The sequence below is a fragment of the Pseudophryne corroboree genome, chromosome 3 (assembly GCF_028390025.1).
Source record: "Pseudophryne corroboree isolate aPseCor3 chromosome 3, aPseCor3.hap2, whole genome shotgun sequence".
NCBI classification, from domain to species: domain Eukaryota; kingdom Metazoa; phylum Chordata; class Amphibia; order Anura; family Myobatrachidae; genus Pseudophryne; species Pseudophryne corroboree.
In genome coordinates this window covers 577,009,227-577,035,387 of record NC_086446.1, presented here as the reverse complement: position 1 = coordinate 577,035,387, position 26,161 = coordinate 577,009,227, and the positions used below count along the sequence as shown (strand labels likewise).

The 26,161-nt window shown below is 44.0% G+C and overlaps 2 protein-coding genes across 2 annotated transcripts in view; one reads left to right on the top strand and one right to left on the bottom strand.

Moving 5' to 3' along the window:
* Positions 1-26,161, top strand: part of CAMK2G (calcium/calmodulin dependent protein kinase II gamma) — a 711,799-nt gene that overhangs the window by 98,786 nt on the left and 586,852 nt on the right. The gene's annotated exons all lie outside the window — the stretch shown is intronic.
* On the bottom strand, positions 16,405-18,520 carry LOC135058038 (uncharacterized). Its single transcript, XM_063963683.1, has 2 exons — positions 18,236-18,520; positions 16,405-17,639 (listed from the first exon to the last, which is right to left on the bottom strand). The coding sequence occupies exons 1-2, from the start codon at positions 18,279-18,281 to the stop codon at positions 16,915-16,917; spliced, it is 771 nt and encodes a 256-aa protein (XP_063819753.1). The 5' UTR covers positions 18,282-18,520; the 3' UTR covers positions 16,405-16,914.

Genomic DNA, 26,161 nt, shown 5'->3' with positions numbered 1-26,161 from the left:
ATCCATACCTGTGCTGCATTTTAGTTGTGCGCAGTATATAGTAGGAGGACAGTGCAGAATTTTGCTGACCACCATTATATATATAGCAGTACGGTATAGTAGTCCACTGCTCTACCTCTGTGTCGTTAAGTATACTATGCATCCATACCTGTGCTGCATTTTAGTTGTGTGCAGTATATAGTAGGAGGACAGTGCAGAATTTTACTGACCACCAGTATAAATATAGCAGTATGGTACAGTAGTCCACTGCTGTACATCTGTGTCGTCAAGTATACTATGCATCTATACCTGTGCTGCATTTTAGTTGTGCGCAGTATATAGTAGGAGGACAGTGCAGAATTTTGCTGACCACCAGTATATATATAGCAGTACGGTACTGTAGTCCACTGCTGTACCTCTGTGTCGTCAAGTATACTATGCATCCATACCTGTGCTGCATTTTAGTTGTGCGCAGTATATAGTAGGAGGACAGTGCAGAATTTTGCTGACCACCAGTATATATATAGCAGTACGGTACAGTAGTCCACTGCTCTACCTCTGTGTCGTCAAATATACTATGCATCCATACCTGTGCTGCATTTTAGTATTGCGCAGTATATAGTAGGAGGACAGTGCAGAATTTTGCTGACCACCAGTATATATATAGCAGTACGGTACAGTAGTCAACTGCTCTACCTCTGTGTCGTCAAGCATACTATGCATCCATACCTGTGCTGCATTTTAGTATTGCGCAGTATATAGTAGGAGGACAGTGCAGAATTTTGCTGACCACCAGTATATATATAGCAGTACGGTACAGTAGTCCACTGCTCTACCTCTGTGTCATCAAGTATACTATGCATCCATACTTGTGCTGCATTTTAGTTGTGTGCAGTATATAGTAGGAGGACAGTGCAGAATTTTGCTGACCACCATTATATATATAGCAGTACGGTACAGTAGTCAACTGCTCTACCTCTGTGACGTCAAGTATACTATGCATCAAAACCTATACTGCATTTTAGTTGTGCGCAGTATATAGTAGGAGGACAGTGCAGAATTTTGCTGACCACCAGTATATATATAGCAGTACGGTACAGTAGTCCACTGCTCTACCTCTGTGTCATCAAGTATACTATGCATCCATACCTGTGCTGCATTTTAGTTGTGCGCAGTATATAGTAGGAGGACAGTGCACAATTTTGCTGACCACCCGTATATATATAGCAGTACGGTACAGTAGTCCACTGCTCTACCTCTGTGTCGTCAAGTATACTACAAAAGTTCAGTAAAATGACCCAAAAATCAAAATTAAAAGCGTCTGATGAGAAGCGTAAACTTGCCAATATGCCATTTACGACACGGTGTGGCAAGGAACGGCTGAGGCCCTGGCCTATGTTCATGGCTAGTGGTTCAGATTCACATGAGGATGGAAGCACTCATCCTCTCGCTAGAAAACGGCAGTGCCACTCCTAGATGGGCCAGGTGTTTTTGTCGGCCACTTAGGTCGCTTAGCTTAGTCACACAGCTATCTCATTGCACCTCTTTTTTTCTTTGCATCTTGTGCTGTTTGGGGACTATTTTTTAAATCTGCCATCCCGTCTGACACTGCAGTGCCACTCCTAGATGGGCCAGGTGTTTGTGTCGGCCACTTGGGTCACTTAGCTTAGCCATCCAGCGACCTTGGTGCACCTCTTTTTTTCTTTGCATCATGTGCTGTTTGGGGACTGTTTTTTAAATCTGCCATCCTGTCTGACACTGCAGTGCCACTCCTAGATGGGCCAGGTGTTTGTATCGGCCACTTGGGTCGCTTATCTTAGCCATCCAGCGACCTTGGTGCACCTCTTTTTTTCTTTGCATCATGTGCTGTTTGGGGACTATTTTTTTTAAATCTGCCATCCTGTCTGACACTGCAGTGCCACTCCTAGATGGGCCAGGTGTTTGTGTCGGCCACTTGGGTCGCTTAGCTTAGTCACACAGCTACCTCATTGCACCTCTTTTTTTTTTTGCATCATGTGCTGTTTGGGGACTATTTTTTAAATCTGCCATCCTGTCTGACACTGCAGTGCCACTCCTAGATGGGCCAGGTGTTTGTGTCGGCCAATTGGGTCGCTTAGCCTAGTCACACAGCTACCTCATTGCACCTCTTTTTTTCTTTGCATCATGTGCTGTTTTGGGGACTATGTTTTAAATCTGCCATCCTGTCTAACACTGCAGTGCCACTCCTAGATGGGCCAGGTGTTTGTGTCGGCCACTTGGGTCGCTTAGCTTAGCCATCCAGCGACCTTGGTGCAACTCTTTTTTTCTTTGCATCATGTGCTGTTTGGGGACTATTTTTTAAATCTGCCATCCTGTCTGACACTGCAGTGCCACTCCTAGATGGGCCAGGTGTTTGTGTCGGCCATTTGGGTCGCTTAGCTTAGTCACACAGCTACCTCATTGCACCTCTTTATTTCTTTGCATCATGTGCTGTTTGGGGACTATTTTTTAAATCTGCCATCCTTTCTGATACTGCAGTGCCACTCCTAGATGGGCCAGGTGTTTGTGTCGGCCACTTGGGTCGCTTAGCTTAGTACACAGCTACCTCATTGCACCTCTTTTTTTCTTTGCATCATGTGCTGTTTGGGGACTATTTTTTAAATCTGTCATCCTGTCTGACACTGCAGTGCCACTCCTAGATGGGCCAGGTGTTTGTGTCGGCCACTTGGGTCGCTTAGCTTAGTCACACAGCTACCTCATTGCACCTCTTTTTTTCTTTGCATCATGTGCTGTTTGGGGACTATTTTTTTAAATCTGCCATCCTGTCTGACACTGCAGTGCCACTCCTAGATGGGCCAGGTGTTTGTGTCGGCCACTTGGGTCGCTTAGCTTAGTCACACAGCTACCTCATTGCACCTCTTTTTTTCTTTGCATCATGTGCTGTTTGGGGACTATTTTTTAAATCTGCCATCCTGTCTGACACTGCAGTGCCACTCCTAGATGGGCCAGGTGTTTGTATCGGCCACTTGGGTCGCTTAGCTTAGCCATCCAGCGACCTTGGTGCACCTCTTTTTTTCTTTGCATCATGTGCTGTTTGGGGACTATTTTTTAAATCTGCCATCCTGTCTGACACTGCAGTGCCACTCCTAGATGGGCCAGGTGTTTGTGTCGGCCAATTGGGTCGCTTAGCTTAGTCACACAGCTACCTCATTGCACCTCTTTTTTTCTTTGCATCATGTGCTGTTTTGGGGACTATTTTTTAAATCTGCCATCCTGTCTGACACTGCAGTGCCACTCGTAGATGGGCCAGGTGTTTGTGTCGGCCACTTGGGTCGCTTAGATTAGCCATCCAGCGACCTTGGTGCAACTCTTTTTTTCTTTGCATCATGTGCTGTTTGGGGACTATTTTTTAAATCTACCATCCTGTCTGACACTGCAGTGCCACTCCTAGATGGGCCAGGTGTTTGTGTTGGCCATTTGGGTCGCTTAGCTTAGTCCCACAGCTACCTCATTGCACCTCTTTATTTCTTTGCATCATGTGCTGTTTGGGGACTATTTTTTAAATCTGCCATCCTGTCTGACACTGCAGTGCCACTCCTAGATGGGCCAGGTGTTTGTGTCGGCCACTTGGGTCGCTTAGCTTAGCCACCCAGCGACCTTGGTGCACCTCATTTTTTCTTTGCATCATGTGCTGTGTGGGGACTATTTTTTAAATCTGCCATCCTGTCTGACACTGCAGTGCCACTCCTAGATGGGCCAGGTGTTTGTTTCGGCCACTTGGGTCGCTTAGCTTAGTCACACAGCTACCTCATTGCACCTCTTTTTTTCTTTGCATCATGTGCTGTGTGGGGACTATTTTTTAAATCTGCCATCCTGTCTGACACTGCAGTGCCACTCCTAGATGGGCCAGGTGTTTGTATCGGCCACTTGGGTCGCTTAGCTTAGCCATCCAGCGACCTTGGTGCACCTCTTTTTTTCTTTGCATCATGTGCTGTTTGGGGACTATTTTTTAAATCTGCCATCCTGTCTGACACTGCAGTGCCACTCCTAGATGGGCCAGGTGTTTGTGTCGGCCAATTGGGTCGCTTAGCTTAGTCACACAGCTACCTCATTGCACCTCTTTTTTTCTTTGCATCATGTGCTGTTTTGGGGACTATTTTTTAAATCTGCCATCCTGTCTGACACTGCAGTGCCACTCCTAGATGGGCCAGGTGTTTGTGTCGGCCACTTGGGTCGCTTAGATTAGCCATCCAGCGACCTTGGTGCAACTCTTTTTTTCTTTGCATCATGTGCTGTTTGGGGACTATTTTTTAAATCTACCATCCTGTCTGACACTGCAGTGCCACTCCTAGATGGGCCAGGTGTTTGTGTCGGCCATTTGGGTCGCTTAGCTTAGTCCCACAGCTACCTCATTGCACCTCTTTATTTCTTTGCATCATGTGCTGTTTGGGGACTATTCTTTAAATCTGCCATCCTGTCTGACACTGCAGTGCCACTACTAGATGGGCCAGGTGTTTGTGTCGGCCACTTGGGTCGCTTAGCTTAGCCACCCAGCGACCTTGGTGCACCTCATTTTTTCTTTGCATCATGTGCTGTGTGGGGACTATTTTTTAAATCTGCCATCCTGTCTGACACTGCAGTGCCACTCCTAGATGGGCCAGGTGTTTGTTTCGGCCACTTGGGTCGCTTAGCTTAGTCACAAAGCTACCTCATTGCACCTCTTTTTTTCTTTGCATCATGTGCTGTGTGGGGACTATTTTTTAAATCTGCCATCCTGTCTGACACTGCAGTGCCACTCCTAGATGGGCCAGGTGTTTGTGTTGGCCACTTGGGTCGCTTAGCTTAGCCAACCAGCGACCTTGGTGCACCTCTTTTTTTCTTTGCATCATGTGCTGTTTGGGGACTATTTTTTAAATCTGCCATCCTGTCTGACACTGCAGTGCCACTCCTAGATGGGCCAGTTTTTTGTGTCGGCCACTTGGGTCGCTTAGCTTAGCCATCCAGCGACCTTGGTGCAACTCTTTTTTTCTTTGCATCATGTGCTGTTTGGGGACTATTTTTTAAATCTGCTATCCTGTCTGACACTGCAGTGCCACTCCTGGATGGGCCAGGTGTTTGTGTCGGCCACTTGGGTCACTTAGCTTTGTCACACAGCTACCTCATTGCACCTCTTTTTTTCTTTGCATCATGTGCTGTTTGGGGACTATTGTTTAAATCTGCCATCCTGTCTGACACTGCAGTGCCACTCCTAGATGGGCCAGGTGTTTGTGTCGGCCACTTGGGTCGCTTAGCTTAGCCATCCAGCAACCTTGGTGCATCTCTTTTTTTCTTTGCATCATGTGCTGTTTGGGGACTATTTTTTAAATCTGCCATCCTGTCTGACACTGCAGTGCCACTCCTAGATGGACTAAGGTGTTTGTGTCGACCACTTGGGTCGCTTAGCTTAGTCACACAGCTACCTCATTGCACCTCTTTTTTTCTTTGCATCATGTGCTGTTTGGGGACTATTTTATAAATCTGCCATCCTGTCTGACACTGCAGTGCCACTCCTAGATGGACCGGGTGTTTGTGTCGACCACTTGGGTCGCTTAGCTTAGTCACACAGCTACCTCATTGCACCTCTTTTTTTCTTTACATCATGTGCTGTTTGGGGAATATTTTTTAAATCTGACATCCTGTCTGACACTGCAGTGCCACTCCTAGATGGGCCAGGTGTTTGTGTCGGCCAATTGGGTCGCTTAGCTTAGTCACACAGCTACCTCATTGCACCTCTTTTTTTCTTTGCATCATGTGCTGTTTGGGGACTATTTTTTAAATCTGTCATCCTGTCTGACACTGCAGTGCCACTCCTAGATGGGCCAGGTCTTTGTGTCGGCCACTTGGGTCGCTTAGCTTAGTCACACAGCTACCTCATTGCACCTCTTTTTTTCTTTGCATCATGTGCTGTTTGGGGACTATTTTTTAAATCTGCCATCCTGTCTGACACTGCAGTGCCACTCCTAGATGGGCCAGGTGTTTGTGTCGGCCACTTGGGTCGCTTAGCTTAGTCACACAGCTACCTCATTGCACCTCTTTTTTTCTTTGCATCATGTGCTGTTTGGGGACTATTTTTTAAATCTGCCATCCTGTCTGACACTGCAGTGCCACTCCTAGATGGGCCAGGTGTTTGTTTTGGCCACTTGGGTCGCATAGCTTAGTCACACAGCTACCTCATTGCACCTCTTTTTTTCTTTGCATCATGTGCTGTTTGGGGACTATTTTTTAAATCTGCCATCCTGTCTGACACTGCAGTGCCACTCCTAGATGGGCCAGGTGTTTGTGTTGGCCACTTGGGTCGCTTAGCTTAGCCAACCAGCGACCTTGGTGCACCTCTTTTTTTCTTTGCATCATGTGCTGTTTGGGGACTATTTTTTAAATCTGCCATCCTGTCTGACACTGCAGTGCCACTCCTAGATGGGCCAGGTGTTTGTGTCGGCCACTTGGGTCGCATAGCTTAGTCACACAGCTACCTCATTGCACCTCTTTTTTTCTTTGCATCATGTGCTGTTTGGGGACTATTTTTTAAATCTGCCATCCTGTCTGACACCGCAGTGCCACTGTTAGATGGGCCAGGTGTTTGTGTCGGCCACTTGGGTCGCTTAGCTTAGCCATCCAGCGACCTTGGTGCACCTCTTTTTTTCTTTGCATCATGTGCTGTTTGGGGACTATTTTTTAAATCTGCTATCCTGTCTGACACTGCAGTGCCACTCCTAGATGGGCCAGGTGTTTGTGTCGGCCACTTGGGTCGCTTAGCTTAGTAACACAGCTACCTCACTGCACCTCTTTTTTTCTTTGCATCATGTGCTGTTTGGGGACTTTTTTTTTAAATATGCCATCCTGTCTGACACTGCGGTGCCACTCCTAGATGGGCCAGGTGTTTGTGTCGGCCACTTGGGTCGCTTAGCTTAGCCATCCAGCGACCTTGGTGCACCTCTTTTCTTCTTTGCATCATGTGCTGTTTGGGGACTATTTTATAAATCTGCCATCCTGTCTGACACTGCAGTGCCACTCCTTGATGGGCCAGGTGTTTGTGTCGGCCACTTGCGTCACTTAGCTTAGTCACACAGCTACCTCATTGCACCTCTTTTTTTCTTTGCATCATGTGCTGTTTGGGGACTATTTTTTAAATCTGCCATCCTGTCTGACACTGCAGTGCCACTCCTAGATGGGCCAGGTGTTTGTGTCGGCCACTTGGGTCGCTTAGCTTAGTCACACAGCTACCTCATTGTACCTCTTTTTTTCTTTGCATCATGTGCTGTTTGGGGACTATTTTTTAAATCTGCCATCCTGTCTGACACTGCAGTGCCACTCCTACATGGGCCAGGTGTTTGTGTCGGCCACTTAGGTCGCTTAGCTTAGCCATCCAGCGACCTTGGTGCAACTCTTTTTTTCTTTGCATCATGTGCTGTTTGGGGACTATTTTTTAAATCTGCCATCCTGTCTGACACTGCAGTGCCACTCCTAGATTGGCCAGGTGTTTGTGTCGGCCACTTGGGTCGCTTAGCTTAGTCACACAGCTACCTCATTGCACCTCTTTTTTTCTTTGCATCATGTGCTGTTTGGGGACTATTTTTTAAATCTGCCATCCTGTCTGACACTGCAGTGCCACTCCTAGATGGGCCAGGTGTTTGTGTCGGCCACTTGGGTCGCTTAGCTTAGCCATCCATTGACCTTGGTGCACCTCTTTTTTTCTTTGCATCATGTGCTGTTTGGGGACTATTTTTTAAATCTGCCATCCTGTCTGACACTGCAGTGCCACTCCTAGATGGGCCAGGTGTTTGTGTCGGCCACTTGGGTCGCTTAGCTTAGTCACACAGCTACCTCATTGCACCTCTTTTTTTCTTTGCATCATGTGCTGTTTGGGGACTATTTTTTAAATCTGCCATCCTGTCTGACACTGCAGTGCCACTCCTAGATGGGCCAGGTGTTTGTGTCGGCCACTTGGGTCGCTTAGCTTAGTCACACAGCTACCTCTTTGCACCTCTTTTTTTCTTTGCATCATGTGTTGTTTGGGGACTATTTTTTTAATCTGCCATCCTGTCTGACACTGCAGTGCCACTCCTAGATGGGCCAGGTGTTTGTGTCGGCCACTTGGGTCGCTTAGCTTAGTCACACAGCTACCTCATTGCACCTCTTTTTTTCTTTGCATCATGTGCTGTTTGGGGACTATTTTTTAAATCTGACATCCTGTCTTACACTGCAGTGCCACTCCTAGATGGGCCAGGTGTTTGTGTCGGCCACTTGGGTCGCTTAGCTTAGTCACACAGCTACCTCATTGCACCTCTTTTTTTCTTTGCATCATGTGCTGTTTGGGGACTATTTTTTAAATCTGCCATCCTGTCTGACACTGCAGTGCCACTCCTAGATGAGCCAGGTGTTTGTGTTGGCCACTTGGGCCGCTTAGCTTAGCCATCCAGCGACCTTGGTGCACCTCTTTTTTCTTTGCATCATGTGCTGTTTGGGGACTATTTTTTAAATCTGCCATACTGTCTGACACTGCAGTGCCACTCCTAGATGGGCCAGGTGTTTGTATCGGCCACTTGGGTCGCTTAGCTTAGCCATCCAGCGACCTCGGTGCAAATTTTAGGACTAAAAATAATATTGTGAGGTGTGAGGTGTTCAGAATAGACTGGAAATGTGTGGAAATTATGGTTATTGGGGTTAATAATACTATGGGATCAAAATGACCCCCAAATTCTATGATTTAAGCTGTTTTTGAGGGTTTTTTGGTGAAAAAAACATCCGAATCCAAAACATACCCGAATCCGACAAAAAATTTCAGGGAGGTTTTGCCAAAATGCGTCCGAATCCAAAACACGGCCGCGTCCGAAACACAAAAACCAAAACACAAAACCCGAAAAATTTACGGTGCACATCACTATATATATATATATATATATATATTATGGCCATAAGAAAGCCGTGTTGTAAGTGTTTTTAAAGAGACCTGAGTGCCGCCGTTGGAGACTATATATACAGTACATCCGGAAATTATTCACAGAGCTTAACTTTTTCCACATTTTGTTATGTTGCAGCCTTATTCCAAAATGGAATAAATTAATTTTTTCCATCCAAATTCTACACTCAATACCCCATAATGACAACGTGAAAAAAGTTGTTTTGAGATTTTTGCTAATTTATTAAAAATAAAAATCAAGAAATCACATGTACATAAGTATTCACAGCCTTTGCTCAATACTTTGTTGATGCAGCTTTGACAGCAATTACAGCCTCAAGTCTTTTTGAATATGATGCCACAAGCTTGGCACACCTATCTTTGGGCAGTTTCGCCCATTCCTTTTTGCAGCACCGCTCAAGCTCCATCAGGTTGGATGGGAAGCGTCGGTGCACAGCCATTTTCAGATCTCTCCAGAGATGTTCAATCGGATTCAAGTCTGAGCTCTGGCTGGGCCACTCAAGTACATTCACAGAGTTGTCCTGAAGCCACTCCTTTGATATCCTGGCTGTGTGCTTAGGGTCGTTGTCCTGCTAAAAGATGAACCGTCACCCCAGTCTGAGGTCAAGAGCGCTCTGGAGCAGGTTTTAATCCAGGATGTCTCTGTACATTGCTGTATTCTTCTTTCCCTCTATCCTGACTAGTCTCCCAGATCCTGCCGCTGATAAACATCCCCACAGTATGATGCTGCCACCACCACGCTTCACTGTAGAAATGGTATTGGCCTGGTGATGAGCGGTGCCTGGTTTAATTCAAATATGACGGCTGGCGTTCATGCCAAAGAGTTCAATCTGTGTCTCATCAGACCAGAGAATTTTGATTCTCATGGTCTGAGAGTCCTTCAACTGCAGAGATCTTCTAGAAGGTTCTCCTCTCTCCAAAGAGGAATGCTGAATCTCTGACAGAGTGACTACAGGGTTCTTGGTCACCTTCCTGACTAGGGCCCTTCTACCCCAATCGCTCAGTTTAGACGGCTGGCCAGCTCTAGGAAGTGTCCTGGTGGTTCTGAACTTCTTCCGTTTACGGATGATGGAGGCCACTGTGCTCATTGGGACCTTCAAAGCAGCAGATCTTTTTCTGTACCCTTCCCTAGATTTGTGCCTCGAGACAATTCTGTCTCGGAGGTCTACAGACAATTTGCTTGGTTTGTGCTCAGACATGCACTGTCAAGTGTGGGACCTTATATAGACAGGTGTCTGCCTTTCCAAATCATGTCCAATCGACTGAATTTACCACAGGTGGACTCCAATTAAGCTGTAAGAACATCTCAAGGATGGTCAGTGGGAACAGGATGCACCTGAGCTCAATTTTAGCTTCATGGCAAAGGCTGTGAATACTTATGTACATGTGATTTCTTAGTTTTTTATTTTTTAATACATTTGCAAAAATTGCAAAACAACTTTTTTTTTCATGTTGTCATTATGGGGTACTGTGTGTGGAATTCGAGGACAAAAATTAATTTATTCTATTTTGGAATAAGGCTGTAATATAACAAACTTTGTAAAAAGTGAAGCGCTGTGAATACTTTCCGGATGTACTGTATATCTATCTATCTATCTATCTATCTATCTATCTATATATATATATACACAGATATAGGAAAAGCATTGAACTGGCAATCTCCTTCTTCCAAAGTGGATGCCTGGGTGCCCTCTGCTTTTTTCACAGCTGGACTTTATAAAAGGATATGCTGTCACCTTGATATAAGGGCTGGAAGGGCCCTAAAACGTCCATGGTGACAACACAGCATATGTTGTATTGTATCATTTGATGATTTGACAGTTACCAAAGAATTTTGAAAAAGACCTTGGAAGTGCCGCTACTACTACCTTTTCTATATATATATATATATATATATATATATACATACATATACAGAAACACAACATTTGTCAGTCTCTTGGGTGTGTTATATATTGCTTATCTTCTTATATCTCCCTGAACACACACACAGAAATGGCCACTTACCACCATACTTTCTAATATTCATAGGCCAGATGTAGCAGCAGCCCAGATAGTAAATCAGTAATGTGTGTGGGGTTGGGTGCAATGCATAATTAGACCACCGCCCACTCATGATGAACATGATTCACAGATCATTAGAGAGAGGTAGGGCCAAAACGCTGCAAGGGACATCATTATTATTATTATTTATTACCAGTTATTTATATAGCGCACACATATTCCACATTGCTTTACAGGGAATATTTGGGCATTCACATAAATCACTGCCCCAGTGGAGTTTACAATCTACATTCACTACAACATGTACACAGACTTTCACGCTAGGGTTCATTTTTTTGCTGGGAGCCAATTAACCTACCAGTTTATTTTTGTATTGTGGGAGGAAATCGGAGTACCCAGAGGAAACCCATGCAAGCACACGGAGAATATAGGGATTTTTTTTTATTTACTGCAAAATCTCTTTCTCTGATTCCCCCAGCTGGGGGACGCTGCGCACTTACTGATGGGTTAGAGTGTGTGGGATGGGAGGTTGGCACAGAACCTATAAAAAACTAACTCCTCCCCCTCAGTGAACGTTTAGCAAAGCCGGAAGAGGCAAAACAGAACATAACCAATAAACCAAACAATACGGAGGGATCGCAGCATCCCCCAGATTAAATCAGAGAAAGAGATTTTACGGTAAGTAAACAAAAATCCCTATTTCTCTTTAAGCCATCTGGGGGACGCTGCACACTTACAGATGGGATTTCCCAAAGCAAGCTAATTAGAGGAGGGAGACACAGATGGCATAGCTGTCTGCAAATTTGACGCCCAACAGAGGCAGTCTCCAAACCAAAAGTATGAAAATGCTAGAACTTCGTGAAGGTATGCATGAACGACCAGGTCGCCGCTCTACAAAGCTGCTCGACAGACACACCACCGCGAACAGCCCAAGAGGCTCCAACAGCTCGAGTCGAATGAGCCCTCAATGAGTCAGGGACAGGTAATGCCAAAAAAAATACGCCTGCCGAATAGCAAGAGTAACCCAGCGCACCACCGTGTTCTTAGAGGCCGGCCAGCCACACTTTGGCGCGTCAATCAAAACCAACAAGGTATCCGTACAACGAATAGACTCTGTACAGGAAAAATAAATGCGGAAGGCTCTAACAACATCCAATAACGCTAAATGATAATCTGTACCAGAAGACTCTGGAACAAACGCTGGAAGTACTATGTACTGATTTATATGGAAAGCCGATACAACTTTAGCCAAGAGGGAAGGCTTTGTACGTAAGACGACTCGATTGTCGTGAAAAACCAACAAAGGTGGTCTGCAAGAAAGCGCAGCTAACTCTGAAACATGCTTGGCCGAAGCAATGGTCAAGTGAGAAGCATAACTCAACAGATTCTAGTGGTTCAAACGGAGGCTTCTGGAGAGCCTGAAGAACCAGATATAAATCCAGGGTGGAACCAGATGAACAAAAGAAGGTTGAATCCTGATTACACTTTGAAGGAAAGTCTGGACCTTCGGAATGAGAGCCAATCTTTTCTGAAAAAAGTACAGACAATGCTGAAACTTGTCCCTTAAGGGAAGACAAACGAAGTCTTTTAGTCAGACCATTCTGAAGGAAATACAACAGACGAGGTAAACAATAGAGGTGTGATGACAACCCACGCCTTTCACACCAATCAATGTAGATACGCCATATTCTGTGATAAATATGAGAGGTGACTGGTTTTCTAGCTTGAAGCATAGTCTTCACCACTGGTCGAGATAAACCTTTTGCCCTTAAAATGCAGGATTCAAGAACCAAGCCGTCAAAGCCAGACAATTTAAATCGTGGTGGTGACAAGGGCCTTGCAGAAGTAGATCGGGTCGCAGAGGTAGACGGAACGGGTCCTTGGTCACCATGCTGCGGAGAAGAGTGTACCACTGACGATGAGGCCAGTCTGGTGCTACATGAATGACCGGGTGACCCTCTCTCTGGATGCGTTGAAGTAGTCGCGGTATCAAGGGAAATGGCGGGAACACAGATCCCAGTTGAAATTGCCATGGAGCTGTCAAAGCATCGATTAGTGTTGCTTGAGGATCCTGAGTTTGTGAGCCATACCGAGGTAGCTTTTAGTTGAGACGAGATGCCATGAGGTCGATGTCGGGTGTTCCCCACAGAGACACTAGGGCCAGAAAGACTTCTCGATGAAATTCCCATTCTCCAGGATGTATCGTGTGACGGCTTAATAAATCTGCTTCCTAGTTGTCCATCCCTGGAATGTGAACTGCGCAGATGGTTGGAATCCACCTTTCTGCCCACTGGAGAATATGGGTAACCTCCTTCAAGGCTCTCCAACTGTGAGTTTCACCTTTTTTGTTTACATAAGCCACCGCCGTGGCATTGTCTGATTAAATGCGTACCGGTGACCCTGGATGCTGGTCTGTACCTGAATTAGCATACCAAATTGCTCTCAACTCCAGAATGTTGATCGGTAACTTCGATTCGTGAGCCTTCCAGAGTCCCTGGAAGTGCTGAAACACCGCCCCCCAACCGGTGAGGCTGGTGTCCGTGGTGACCATCATCCAAGACCAAACAGTGAACGGTTCCCCCTTGATTAGATTGGGACTGTGAAGCCACCAATGGAGAGAATGTCGAGTCTGAACCGACAGCCGGCACAATTGCAAGTCCAGATGTGAACCCGTTTGATTCCAAGAGCCCAGAATCTGAGCCTGAAGGGCCCGAGCATGGAATCTGGCATATGGTACCACTTCAAAGGTCACCACCATCTTGCTCAACACTTGCATACATCTGAGAACCGAGACCCTCGCAATTGCAACATGGGCCAGTATTTACTAAAAACCCGAGTTTGGTCGATTTGTGTTTTTTTTTCTAAGTCCCAATCCGGGAATTCACTAAGCACCAATCTTGGCAGTGTCTGGTCTATTCGTAATGGTTTGACTGACAACGTCCCGAATTACGAATGAATAGACCATCGGTCAAACGCAGCTGTTATTTCATAGAATACGGGAATTCACTATTCTTTCGTATTTGGGTGTTAGTCTCTGAGGGCTCAAATGCGGTCGTATTTTTTTGCGATTCGTTAAAAAAAGCGGCAAAAAAATAGACCTGCTTTTTTCAGTCGTGTTTACATGTGTTGGCAATAAAAAATCACTCACACCTGAATTAGGATGCCTACAAAAGGATGTTAGGCCCATTTCAATACACCTACACTCAGAAATGGCAGCAGGACTGTGGGCCAGTGATCTTTTGTGTGCTGTGGGATTCCTCAGACTCAGACATCAGCCTGTAAGTACCCAGGGCCAAGAAAATGAACATGGTCAGCAGGTTGTACTGGTTCCGTGGAGGCTGAGCAGGCCTCGTTTTTTTAGGGGGCGTTTAAACTTGAATGCATTGTCCGATGATAAGGTCATACAGATGTTCCGTCTAAATCGTAACAACATTTTCCGTCTGTATGACCTTGTCAAAGGTGGGCCTAGACCCTGAGACAGCACGCTCTCGCCCTGTCTCAGGCCTGCACAAACTCCTGGCTGTGTTGCACTTTATGGCTACTGGCAGCTTTCAGGCTGTGTCTGGGGATGTCATAGGAATCTCACAGCCCTCATGTTCAAGAATCTTAATACAGGTGATGTATACCTAACAACCTTTTCTGTTTTGTGTTTGTTTTAATTTCTCGGTGGCCAGTTCTGTCCTAAAATATCAAGTTTATTGTTCGTTAAAATGTTCACACAGGTTTTGGCTGTTTTGCAGCCCCACATCGAGGCCTCAATCTGCTTCCCTATCCAGGAGTCTCAGTGGCATGCCGTCAGGGTAGATTTCTATGAGCTGGCTGGCATGCCCAATGTGCTTGGAGCCATAGATTGCACACACATTCAGCTGAGACCATCTAGGGGCAGGCAGCACATATATACTAACCGCCATTTTCAACACTCCACAAATGTGCAGGTGGTTTGTGATGCAAATCTCAAAATAATGAGTGTTGTTGCTGGTTACCCTGGGGGCTGCCATGACTCCTTCATCCTCAGTCAGTCATCCCTCTTTGATAAGTTTGAGGACGGACAAATGCCAGATGGATGGCTGCTGGGTATGTAATTTGATATGTGTAGGCCTGCGTATACTTTGTCCAAATACAGGGGCAGATGTATTAACCTATAGAAGGCATAAGGAAGTGAGAAACCAGTGATCTGTGCAAGGTGATAAAGGCACCTGCCAATCTGCTCCAATATGTAAATTAACATTTAGGAACAGATTGTCTGCTGCCTTTTTTACCTTGCACATATCACTTGTTTTTCACTTCCTTATGCCTTCTACAGGTTAATACATCTGCCCCACAGTGTGTTACTTATGTGTTGCTGTATCTTAACATGATTCGCGTTACTATATCTGTCTTTTAGGTGATGGAGGATATGGCTGTTACTCTTGGCTTCTAACTCCATTGTCCCGACCTGATACCCCTGCTGAACACAATTACAATAATGCACATAAGTCCACGCGGAATGTGATAGAAAGATGTTTTGGTGTGCTGAAATCTAGGTTTCGGTGTCTGGAGAAGTCTGGTGGACTTTTGTTGTATAGTCCCTCCAAGGTGACTCAAATTGTGTTCTGCTGCTGCTTTCTTCATAACATGTGTTTGCAACAACATCTGCCACATGTTGAGGAGGAGGAGGAAGAAAGCAGCCAGCAAGCAGAGGAATTAGAGACATCTGGTGATACTTGGAGTACTGATGTAGGGAGGCAGGTTAGGCAACAGATCATAAATCGCTATTTCTAAGGTAAGCTTGGTTTGCTTATTTCATTTGTGTCTTCATAAATAGATGTTTTGTGTTTTTTGCCAAAATCCATTACTCTGAATGTGTCTGTCTCCTTGACACATACAAACATACCCTCGCTATATGCTTAAAAAATGTTGCATGTGTATTGTGTTTTTTTTTAATATCAAAACAACAGATTATGAGTGGCATGCATTAAGTCTGGATAAGTGTTCGAAATCTTGCAGTGCTAATTTCTTACAAGCCAACATCAACCATTTAGTATTTTACTTTATCATTATGTGTAATGTCCTAATGCACAGGTTCACAAACTCGGCCCTCAGGACCACACACAGTGCATGTTTTTCAAGTAACACAGTAGAAGCACAGGTGTATGAATTACTCACAGACATATGTTAAAAGGTTCACAGGTGGAGCTAATTATGTCACTTGTGATTCTGTGAGTAGACCTGCAAAACATGCACTGTGTGGGTTCCTGATGGCTGAGTTTGAGAACCTGTGTTCCCAAAAAACACTCCTCAACATATAATATGTTAGCCTTGAGGAAAACATGTGTCCCTATGTGTGATGCACCATCATATTTAAGACTCACAAACTTACTGTAATCATGAATATTTTTTTTACTCATGTTTGATGCTGTAAACTTGATGATGTGTAAGTAAATACACAGTTTGCCACACATATACATTATTATACTTTTTTTTTAAAGGGTCAAAGTACATATTTGTTTGTTTATGCATCATGTGTAAAAACATGCTTAATAATTTTTAACACACACAAACATGTCCCAACAATACTGACATTCATTTGGACAATGTTTTATAAACAAAACAAAGGCAACATATTACAAGCTTTTTACGCCACTCAATTGGGTTCATCTTGTAATGTTGTATAGATAAGATAGATAAGATATGTATCACTAACATTGTAATTTGGATTGTCTGCAGGCAAAGAGAATGATTGGAATCTAGAAAGAGTAATGATTAGAAAAAAATCAAGTGGTCAGTTTACTTCCTGCTAACATGTATGTGTGGCTACATCAACTTTTTCCTCCTCCAATACCCTAAAAAAAAGAAAATGAATAAATGTGCGTACTATTTTTTTCTATTATTTTGGCCCACTTATAATTAATGATGTTAAAAAAAGTGTCAATGAGCTAAGTGTGATATTTTGAAAACCATCAAAAACACTTGCAAACTATTTTGTGTTAATTATCACAAATGTCTAACTTGATATTTTACGTTTTTTTGGGTGGCTGCTTGTCCTGGCCTTTGCCTTTAGCACTGTCATGTTGGCGTGCTCTGGTGGCCCGTCTTGGTGGTGATGAGACTGACGTGATATTTGGAGTAGTCGTACCAGAACTGCTGGTTGTTTGCTGTTGGTGCATGCATCTGAGAGTTTCATTCAGGTTAGTGAGGGTGGCATTGAGTTCACGTGTAGCAGCATTTTGATTGTCTACTATTCTGATTAAACTTTCATTAATCTCTTGACTGTTTTGAAAAATGCTCATATAACTTTGCTGTTGTCTGTGCTGTTCTTCCATTAGTCTGTGCTGTTCTTCCATTATGCGCTGTAAGTTGCCCATGACCTGTGTAATGTCTGTACGCATGACTTCCATGGTATTGCCTATTCTGGTTGTTTGCTCATTTTGTCGACTCAGATTTCTTGAGATTCTTCTGAGGTGAGATGGTAGGCTTGCAAACATTTGTGTCTGCGTACGCAGGCAATCTTCATTAGTGGCCTGCTGTCTAGCCCAAATAGTCCAAAACACCTGATCAGGGCCTTGTGTTCCTGGTGTTGTTGGGCTGTGTTGTGGTGGTGGTGTGCTTTGCTGTGGTGGTGTACTCACAGGTGCTGGGGGGCTCATTCCTTGCATTAATGGCAGCATTTCTAAGATGTTTGTCTCCTCCATGTCACTGTGTTGGTGTTGTTGCGGAGGGATGCTGGTCCCAGGACTCGAAGCTGAAATATTAAACATATCTACGTTAGCTATCCATATGTTTGTGAAATGATAAAAAAACACTACACATGGAACACATGTCATTCACTGTTGCTTACAACTATTCTGCCTAGCAACATCATCACTCATAGCTTAAATGCATACATATGCCTGTTTGTGGCAAATGTGTCTGGTTACTTAATTGTGAAAGCAAACACTTTAGTTTTATTGTAGCTCACACATACTCCACCATAAAAAAACATTGGAATACATAATGTGTTACCTTATAGCTTTGTTCCAACAAACATAGTAATGTTTTTGAATGTATTTTGCAATGTAACCTCAAGCACACGAGAGTTTCAGAACAAAAAAAACTTTTAACAAAAAAAAAACATGCTTTTTTGTTGCAGCATCTTATACCCAATGTCATACTGTATGACTCAAGTGTACATACATATCTTTACTGGATGTGGACAAGGACATTTAGTTTGGATTCCATTTCAGCTTTTACTTACTGCGGTAAGTATTTTTATTTTGGAAGTGTTTTGACTTAATGCGGTTAAGACTGATTATGATTATGTTCTGACATTTTTCACTTTGATTCCAGTTTGATACTCACAATCAAGATGAGGGGAGTGTGGATGACGTCTTGGAGGTGTGTCCATAATTTGGAGTGGGGGCACGGAACATACGGACGATAATCTTCGTGGCGGGGTAGCCTGCTGAGTTTGTGCCGAGACAGACGACCTTGCTTTCTTTTCCGCCACAGGTTTCTTGTGGTGATGTCTTCCAGAAGAGCCACTTCTGCTGCTCCATACTTCTTTTGATGGACCTTTTAATGAAAGTGCAATTTTGTTATGGCCATTCCTTTACAAGCATACCCTATACTACAATGGACACTTTACCTGCTTCCGCAGCGTCATCATCATCAGATGTGTTAGGATTTACTGGCCGACGAGTAGTACTGCTTTTTTCAGACACTGTATAAAATGAGATATATTCATAAATCATGCTATTGTGTATACATCCACCCATTATGCTTATAAACAGTTTTACATTTAGAAATGCTTGGTTTTTAATTCAAACAAACATAAGGACCAGAAAGCCAAATATTAAACACAAAAAACAACCAAAACACATATGCACTATGGCAACATCAAGACAGCCAAACATGTACAGGACACTGACATAGGCCACAAGTTCAAGGAAAAGTTTTTTATTTAAAAAAAAAAGACAAATTCATTTTGTATTGATTTTTAAAATATTACAGATGCAATATCTAATTTGCTCTGTGATGTGGCACTCCAAAGACACATTACCAGTATATGTCCAAAATATTTTAAAAACTAATTTTTTTGTAAAAAATATGCAGTATGGTGTCACGGTACAAATACAAGCCAAATAAAATAAAAAAAAAACAAAACAATAACATTCTCTAAAGATGACATTACACATGTAAGTGGTTTAAAAACAACTTTCCAGTACTCCAGCCTCTAACATGACAACGAATTTGTTAACTTAAAAAAAACATGGAACACATATATAAAACATAGTCATAATGTAAAAAAAAAACCAAAAGGAACACATTATTGCAGGACAAATCAGAGACACACCAAGTCCAAACTACACATGCAAAATATCTGTCTGAAAAACACATGACATACAATAAAGTAAGATGTTACATTGGCTTTTAGCTAACACATGACCCAAAACAATGAATTTGCAGACACACACTTGAAGATGGGAGTAATATGCAACGTCACATGACACAGATTACAAAATAAAACATTTTAACACAAAAAAAAAAAAAACATGCTCACCATTCTTCCTTGGCCTATCTGAATCCCAGACATGGGTTGCAGAGACAACTTCAGGAGGTATTACACTCCGCATGGGCTCCTCATACTCCAGATAACTTGCTATATAGGGCTGCCCACCACCGGTTTTCCGAGCAGACTTGGCCTCCTTGGCCATTTTGGACTTGACACGTCGCTTTATGTCATAGTACCGTTTGCGGCATGTGTCCTCCGTCCGCTTGACCACCCCCTCACTATTGACAGCAGCAACAACTTTCGACCACAACATCGTCTTCCTCCGTGTTGGCACCTTGGCACACTCATGGCCAAATAGCTGCCTCTGATACTTCATCAGCTCACGCACCAATGCCACATTTTCTGCAAAACTAAACTTAACATTCCGCCCAGTCTTAGTAGTGGTGCGTGGCTGCGGAGCACTCTGACTGTCACTGTCACTTGAGGCTGCTGCAGCAACCTCACCCACCTCATCCACCTCACTAACCTCACTAACACTCACCTCCTCCACCTGACCGACCTCCTCCCCCTCACTCACACCCTCCACCTCTGAGTCAAACATAATTGTGTGTCTACACAGTTAACACAGGGGGAAAAAAAGACAAACAACACACTCCTCCACTACCACTACACAACTCACACACACACACACACACACCCACACACACCCACACAAACACTGACAAGGGACTATAAAGAAAAATAACTTGGACTAAAAATGAGACAAAACCACAAAATACAAGACAACAAGAATGACAAGACGACTTTCAAACACAATACCACACTCAGAAATCGCTACCAACACTCCTCAACAAACTACAAATTCACCTACCTCCACAGCACAACCTCCCTCCTCCTCACCACTAACTAAACCCACGAGGTGCGGACGGTTTGGGGCGTATTTATATGGTTGCGCACAGACACTCCTACCATCTGAAACACAAACAATCACGAACGGGGATGAAAATCGAAACTGAAAGTGAAAATGCGGCCGCTGGAAGAAAAAAGAGCTGCCGCGTTTAACTTAGGAAAAAAAGCTGCAAATCCAAAAAAAACACGTACGCAAACGACAATGACGGCCGTAAATGTGCCAAAAAAAAAAACGACTGGCATCGACATCGGAAAACTCGAAAAGCATAAAGTCGACTGCTTCGTAACTTTGCGTATATGGATTCAAAAAGTTGCATGAAAATGCACCCGATACAAAACGAGTTTAAACAGTACACAAACCGAATCAAACACGAATATTAGTAAATATTGGCCCTGGAGTGGACTCTGGATTGCAGATCCTGAAGTTTGGCATGAGGTAGAAAAACCTTCTGACTTCTTGTGTCGAACAGGAGACCTAGAAAAACCATCTCCTGAGAGGAGATCAAGAAAGATTTCCGGAAAGTCACAATCCATCCGAAAGATTGTAGTGTCCGTGGTGCGTTGTAGGTATTGTTGAAGAAGTTCCTGTGACGGAGCTTTTAGCAACAAATCATCCAGGTATGGAGTAATGTTGACCCCCTGACATCTGAGGATCGCCACTACGTGACCCAGTTTCGGAGCAGTTTCCCAGAATTTTGTGTCCTCTTCTGCAAAAGGATATAAAATGTAATTTTTTAGGAGCCTGAAAGCGTGAATCCGGCTTAAGCCAAGGTTCTTTCAAAATTTCTGCAAAATGTGTATATGAGGAAAAGACAGCTACTTGTCTTTTCTGATGCTTGAAATAGGCTGTAGAAGTCTCCGCCTCCACCATATCTTGAAGATTAAGAGTCTGACGGATAGCCTCTATCTACATTTCCAAGCTTATCTAGACAAGGGCATTCCTAGAAATGAATACTTCTTATGTGGTAATTAAAAAGAAATACCCGGGGGTTACCCTATCTCTGTCCGCTTTCCTACTGGGAAATACTAATGTGCGGACAGGATATTCTCCATTTATGTTATTACTTTCTTGATTTTTATTTTATTTTTGGCTATATATGTACTTGAATGACTCCATACTTACTAGTTCCACTGGTCTCAGCCACTTCCCCTGCAGGCTACAGCTCCTCTTTTACAAGTTGGATACTACTCTCCTGAGTGCATGAGAAATGGCTGAAACCAGTCAGGTCACCTTCTCCTCCTAAATAAAACTTTGACATTGTTAGTACATATATAGGTTACATTCATATTTTTCATAATTTTATTTTTATTATTTCCTATAGTTTGTATGCTGGCTGTAACTGTTTCCGCATCCACATATGGCGGTGTACTTGCTTTCTCTTTTTTTTCTTATTTATTGTTGCTACGAGTTCAAACAGTTATTATGTTTTCGTTCTTGTCTTATATGACTTTGGTTAAACATACTACCTGCAATACCTCAGGATCAAAACCACCAATCACTGGAAATTATATTCCACCATTCATACGTACTCAATCATTACAAAAAGCCTCTGTGTGTGGACCATATTTCCCACACATAATATACCGAGCGGACCCTTTTGGCCTCTGCTCCTCAGCCTGAACCCTGGCTCCTGAACGCCTCTCGCGTGCACATCTGGCTTCCTTCGTGGGCCTTTTAACACGATCACCAAATGGCCAACTCGAGACAACGGTGAAAAGTCCCTTGGAGCGCTTTTCATCCACTCCTTCTCCGCTGGAATGTACCATGACTCACTCCATTAGTGATTTCCTGCGTACCCAGTGAGGATCCCTACCAGACCCCTGCACTGGAAGTATGGAGCATTAACAGAATTAATACCCCACCTTTTTCAGTGGAGGTTGAAAGCCTGTTGGAATGTTTCCTGAGAGTCAGCGAAATTTCCTTTTCTTTACACAAATCACGTCTGCATATGCTATCACAGCGCGTATGATGACACAGTTGCGCAGAATAACGCAAATGGTATCACGCTGCACCGCGTATCTCACACACAGACGTGCAGTCCAATCGCACAGCTTATAGATACTTGTTATCTTGTTATCTATACGCCCTACGATCACGGGAGTCGAATTCCACTAGCTGCGCTCCACAGCCGGAGCATAACATCACATCACGCTCCTCTGCACGTTTCTTCACTACGTGCGTCAATCTCAATAAATACGTGAGGTTGCTAGACTCCACGCCACTGAGCCTCTGCTAACTCAATGTCTTCTACGGGAACCCGAATTGGTCATGGAGTTCAATGCATTCACACTTTCTTTTCAACAACTCACACTTTTAGATTTTCTGTACAGAAAAAAAAGTAATTTACCAGTGATTGATAACATCCCTCAAAGGTATTACACTTTAAACAAAGTATTAAAGTAATGTGCTTTAAAATCGGATGGTTACCTGTTAAAATGTGTTTTATCCCACCTTAACAATCAATTTCTATTATGCGGCTAACTTCCGCTTGCGTAAATACGCACTCACGTTTCGCACCTTCCGTGCGCCCACGTATGTACTAGAGATGAGCGGGTTCGGTTCCTCGGAATCCGAACCCGCCCGAACTTCATGTTTTTTTTCACGGGTCCGAGCGACTCGGATCTTCCCGCCTTGCTCGGTTAACCCGAGCGCGCCCGAACGTCATCATGACGCTGTCGGATTCTCGCGAGGCTCGGATTCTATCGCGAGACTCGGATTCTATATAAGGAGCCGCGCGTCGCCGCCATTTTCACACGTGCATTGAGATTGATAGGGAGAGGACGTGGCTGGCGTCCTCTCCATTTAGATTAGAAGAGAGAGAGTGAGATTGATTTGAGACAGAGACACTTGATTTACTGGAGCTTAGGAGTACTGTAGAGAGTGCAGAGTTTAGTAGTGACTGACCACAGTGACCACCAGACAGTGCAGTTTTATTTAATATAATCCGTTCTCTGCCTGAAAAAAACGATACACAGTGACTCAGTCACATACCATATCTGTGTGCACTGCTCAGCCCAGTGTGCTGCATCATCTATGTATATATCTGACTGTGCTCACACAGCTTATAATTGTGGGGGAGACTGGGGAGCAGTGCCAGTTATAGGTTATAGCAGGAGCCAGGAGTACATATTATTAAAATTAAACAGTGCACACTTTTGCTGCAGGAGTGCCACTGCCAGTGTGACTGACCAGTGACCTGACCACACTGACCACCAGTATAGTTAGTAGTATACTATATTGTGATTGCCTGAAAAAGTTAAACACTCGTCGTGTGACTTGTGTGGTGTTTTTTTTTTTATTCTATAAAAAACTCATTCTGCTGACAGACAGTGTCCAGCAGGTCCGTCATTAAATAATATATACCTGTCCGGCTGCAGTAGTGATATATATATATTTTTTATATCATTATTTATCATCCAGTCGCAGCAGACACAGTACGGTAGTTCACGGCTGTAGCTACCTCTGTGTCGGCACTCGGCAGTCCATCCATAATTGTATACCACCTACCCGTGGTTTTTTTTTCTTTCTTCTTTATACATACATACTACATCTCATTATCAACCAGTCTATATTAGCAGCAGACACAGTACAGTAGTCCACGGCTGTAGCTACCTCTGTGTTGGCACTCGGCAGTCCGTCCATAATTGTATACCACCTACCCGTGGTTTTTTTTTCTTTCTTCTTTATACATACATACTACATCTCTTTATCAACCAGTCTATATTAGCAGCAGACACAGTACAGTAGTCCACGGCTGTAGCTACCTCTGTGTCGGCACTCGGCAGTCCATCCATAATTGTATACCACCTACCCGTGGTTTTTTTTTCTTTCTTCTTTATACATACATACTACATCTCATTATCAACCAGTCTATATTAGCAGCAGACACAGTACAGTACGGTAGTCCACGGCTGTAGCTACCTCTGTGTCGGCACTCGGCAGTCCGTCCATAATTGTATACCACCTACCCGTGGTTTTTTTTTCTTTCTTCTTTATACATACATACTACATCTCTTTATCAACCAGTCTATATTAGCAGCAGACACAGTACAGTAGTCCACGGCTGTAGCTACCTCTGTGTCGGCACTCGGCAGTCCATCCATAATTGTATACCACCTACCCGTGGTTTTTTTTTCTTTCTTCTTTATACATACTGTGACAAGAACACTGGGATAGTGTTTGAGGGCAGGTATATTTGTCCCAGGTTCATGTCTTACATGTTTTAGAAAATGTTAACTTCTAGGAAAAATGCTTTTTGTTTTGTCTGAACCTTTTCAGTTTGCTGTAAAAGCTGGGTAAAGGCTCTGAGAGAGAGATAAGGCGAGTTCTAGACATTGGGCCCAGTTCGGGTCTTTGGCCTCACAGAGGGCTAATCAGGGTTTCAGCTGTGTAAGAGTGTTATAGTGCTTCTAACCTGATTAGTATGAAAAGACTGCCTGGGAAGGCTGCAGGATCTGTGTGTGAGAGACACGCTTTCTGATGCAAGTAAGCTATACAGTATGTACTGAAGAACTCTGTGTTTTGTTTAGTGACAGTTAGGAATATCTTATGTTTAGTTAGTGCCGGACAGGCAAGGTATTTTTATTTTGGGGTTTGTTTTATTTTCTGTTTCAATAAAACTGGCCGGGGTCAGTTGTACCAGAAACTGGACTTGTGTTGTTCCTCAGCTGCTGCGTGCGGCCATATTCCCCAGGAAAAGGCGCCTTGCACCCCTACAGTGTTACAACTTGGTGGAGAATGCGAGCACACCGTTCTGCGCATAAGTGAAAGCAGCAGCTTTGTGAGGCCTGCAGAAAACGGTGGTTTATGCAGATACAGCCCAGTGTGAAGTTACTGAGACTCACCCCTGAGGGTTTGATATATGTCCTGGGTGAAAGCAGCTACAAAGCCGCCTGAAAAATCTGTCGACATGGAGGATCTGCTTAAAGCCTTGCTGCAAGCTACAGCGGCTCAGCAGGAGGCCAACCGACAGCAGCAGGTGGCAATGGAGGAAAATAGGAGACAACAGCAGGTGGCAATGGAGGAAAATAGGAGACAACAGCAGGTGGCAATGGAGGAAAATTGGAGACTACAGCAGGAGGCCAACAGACAGCAGCAGGTGGCAATGGAGGAAAATATAAGACAGCAGCAGGTGGCAATGGAGGAAAATAAGAGACAACAGCAGGCAGTTGTTGATGAACTTTACAGGCAACAGCGTCAGGATAGAGAGGCCTTAGCAGAAGTGGTGCAGAGACTTGCAGCTCGGGTTGGAGATGTGGCCGTCAGTGCTCCAACCAGCTCTAGTTCTATACGGGCCAGTCACTTCCTGCAGAAAATGACAGAGGCTGATGATGTGGAGGCCTATCTGACCACGTTTGAAAGGACTGCCGAGCGTGAGAACTGGCCGAAAGCACAGTGGGTGTTATGCACACCAGTGCCTGCAGGAAAGTACTGGTGTTTGAACTGTTATGCAAAACAGATGGACTCACAGACAAACTGGGGGATATGACATAATGTACACAGAAGGTGATAGGGTAACAAAATACACACAAAGTGAACAGAGAAGCCCAGAGGCTAAGGAACTGGGTATCTCCCTTGTATTAGAACTGCTCAGATGGAAAAGCAAGATGTTGTGTTTTAATACGTAGAGAACCCGAAATGCTGTTGCTAAGGGCAACAGCAAAACCCTAAAGGGTTACCAACGGGTGTGGCAGTAAACTCCTTGGTCAGAGATGGAATGATAGACACAAGGAGAATCTCCACAATCCTAATTCTCACTTGCAGTGCACAGGTTTTAGCTTACTGCCACTAAACTGACCCCTGACACCTAGCACAGTGAGACAGGATTAGACAGGCAAGTCTTAGAATACAGCCGCAAACTTGC

Bases quoted from the DNA above. Each gene is read 5' to 3' on its own strand.
- LOC135058038 (XM_063963683.1), bottom strand. From the start codon at position 18,281: ATGGACACACCTCCAAGACGTCATCCACACTCCCCTCATCTTGATT. The intron at 17,640-18,235 runs GTGAGTATCAAA...TTAATATTTCAG, and splicing joins ACACTCCCCTCATCTTGATT to CTTCGAGTCCTGGGACCAGC.